The 2,645-nt window shown below is 39.7% G+C and overlaps 1 protein-coding gene across 8 annotated transcripts in view; it reads left to right on the forward strand.

Annotated features, from left to right (window-relative positions):
* Positions 1–2,645, forward strand: part of CHD9 (chromodomain helicase DNA binding protein 9) — a 226,048-nt gene that overhangs the window by 217,728 nt on the left and 5,675 nt on the right. For all 8 annotated transcript variants that reach the window (XM_023514745.1, XM_012806860.2, XM_012806861.2 and 5 more), the window contains one exon: positions 2,051–2,155. In XM_023514745.1, the coding sequence (XP_023370513.1) occupies positions 2,051–2,155 (105 nt within the window). The remainder of the gene's footprint in view (positions 1–2,050; positions 2,156–2,645) is intronic.

The following is a 2,645-nucleotide window of genomic DNA, read 5'->3' on the forward strand; positions in this document are numbered from 1 at the left end:
AAAAAAAAAAAAAGAAAAAGAAAAAGAAATTACAGAGACTAAGTAAAGAATATAAGAATGCTAGATAAGAATATTTACAGGTAATATAACTGACCATATAAAACCTCATCTATATCCTATCAAGATTCAAAGGGGTATGGAAGGAGGAATTAAACGTATCTTTAGACTCCAAAGAGATGTGAAATTGGCAAGCATAAACCATTTATCCAAATATTATAATCTTAATTTAAATTTCAAAATATTTTGCTTCATTGTCATATTAATTATTACATGTAGTTTTTAAAATTTATTTATGATTGGTTTTATCACTTCACTTTTCACATACAAAGTACTTCAGGGTATCAATATACATAATGGATAAGAGGAGGAGTTGTTTTTTTAGAGGCTGGTCCTTGCCAGCCTTCTTTTTTTTGCAGTTTTTGGCCAGGCCTGAGTTTAAACCCGCCACCTCTAGTATATGGAACCAGCGCCCTACTTCTTTGAGCCACAGGTACGGCCCAAGAGGATGGGTTTTTAAAACCTAGGTTTGAATCTGGACCCTAACACTTACTAGCTGGCTTCAGGCAAATTCCATAAATAATGTATATTTATGGCTCAGCCCCTGTGGCTCAAGTGGCTAAGGTGGCCAGCCACATATACCTCAGGTGGCAGGTTCGAATCCAGCCCGGGCCCGCCAAACAATGATGGCTGCATCTAAAAAAAAAAAAAAATAGCCAGCCATTGTGGCTGGTGCCTGTGGTCCTAGCTACTTGGGAGGCTAAGGCAGGAGACTTGCTTGAGCCCAGGAGCTGGAGGTTGCTGTGAGCTGTGATGCCACACACTCTACCCAATGGGATAGCTTGAGGCTCTGTCTCAAAAAAAATAATAATGTATATTTATTATGTGCCAAAGATTATGCTATGGCACTCGAATTATCTCATTTTATTTTTGTAAAACCCAAGGAGGGAAGCATTTTTATCCCCATTTTAAAGATTAGAAAAAGAAAACTGAGGTTGTGGCTCAATGCCTGTTGCTCAGCAGTTAGGGCACCAGCCACATATATGGAGGCAAGGCGGGTTCAAACCTGGCCTGGGCCTGCTAAACAACAATGACAGCTACAGCAAAAAAATAGCCAGGCGTTGTGGCCGGTGCCTATAGTCCCATCTACTTGGGAGGCTGAGGCAAGAGAATCACTTAAGCCCAAGAATTAGAGTTTGCTGTGAGCTTTTACACCATGGCACTGTACCAAAGGCAACGTGGTGAAACTCTGTCTCAAAAAAGAAAAACAGGCTCTGTGCCTGTGGCTTAAGTGGCTAAGGCGCCAGCCACATACACCTAAGGTGGCAGCTTCGAATCCAGCCCAGGCCCACCAAAACAACGATGATGGCTGCAACCAAAAAATAGCTGGGCATTGTGGCGGGCGCCTGTGGTCCCAGGTACTTGGGAGGCTGATGCAGGAGACTCGCTTGAGCCCAGGAGTTGGAGGTGGCTGTGAGTTGTGATACCACAGCACTCTACCCAGGGGGATAGCTTGAGGCTCTGTCTCAAAAAAAGAAAGAAAGAAAGAAAGAAAAACCAAAAAAACCCAGAAAACCGAGGTTCTAAGTGATTTAGTAATTTGTTCAAGCTCACATAGCTGTTAAGTCTGACTCTAAAGAAGGTACTCTTAACTAAGCTCTACTGCCTATTCAACATAGTAAATACACAGTAAATGGTAGTTTTTCATTTTACTATTTCAGTTATTGTACTCAAAACATTTAGAATTGGGGCGGCGTCTGTGGCTCAAGAGTAGGGCACCAGCCCCATATGTTGGAGGAGGCGGGTTCAAACCCAGCCCCAGCCAAAAAAAAAAAAAAAAAAAAATTAGAATTTACTTTACCAAATGTTCATATAGTGTATCAGTGTCCATATGGGTTGTCATGGTCCTTTCTAATATCATAAAGATTGTTGAAGGTGTTCAAAGGGTATGCATTTTAAAGATATAAACTCTGTAGAACATACAGTAAAGGCAAGAAACATGTCTGTATTTAGTCCTATTTTAAGTATTTAACATTCTGTTTCTCATTTGCAGGTTGGAGGTGCATTTGCTCCCCCTTTGAAAGATTTATGTAGATTTCTAAAAGAAAATTCAGAATATGGAGTGGCTCCTGAGTGGGGAGATGTCGTTAAGCAGTCCGTGAGTATTTCACAGATACTGACTTAGACCTCATTTAAAAACTTAGGTGCCATTCGTGATATCTTAGATTGAATTTTAAGTTAAGGATAAAATATTCCATGAACATGTAACAATATTTTTTAGTTCACAGTTTTATTTTGCAGAACATGCTATAGATTTCTCAGAGGATTGTTAGAATGCAGAATCAGTATACACCAATTTATTTTTATTTTAACCTCTAAGATACCGTTTGAATGATGCCACCAGGAAGGATCAAATATATGAGCACAGAAATATAAATATAAAAACATTCATCCACGGTATAGTAGGAAAAAGATGAGAATAAACTAATGGTCTATCCTTATCTTGGAAAACTGTATAACTAATTTTTATTTATTTATTTATTTATTTTGAGATGGAGCCTCAAGCTATCCCCCTGGGTAGAGTGCCATGGCATCATGCTCACAGCAACCTCCAACTCCTGGGCTCAAGCGAGTCTCCTGCCTCAGCC

Source organism: Otolemur garnettii, unplaced genomic scaffold (genome assembly GCF_000181295.1).
Source record: "Otolemur garnettii isolate 467f Iridium unplaced genomic scaffold, OtoGar3 scaffold00058, whole genome shotgun sequence".
NCBI classification, from domain to species: Eukaryota; Metazoa; Chordata; class Mammalia; order Primates; family Galagidae; genus Otolemur; species Otolemur garnettii.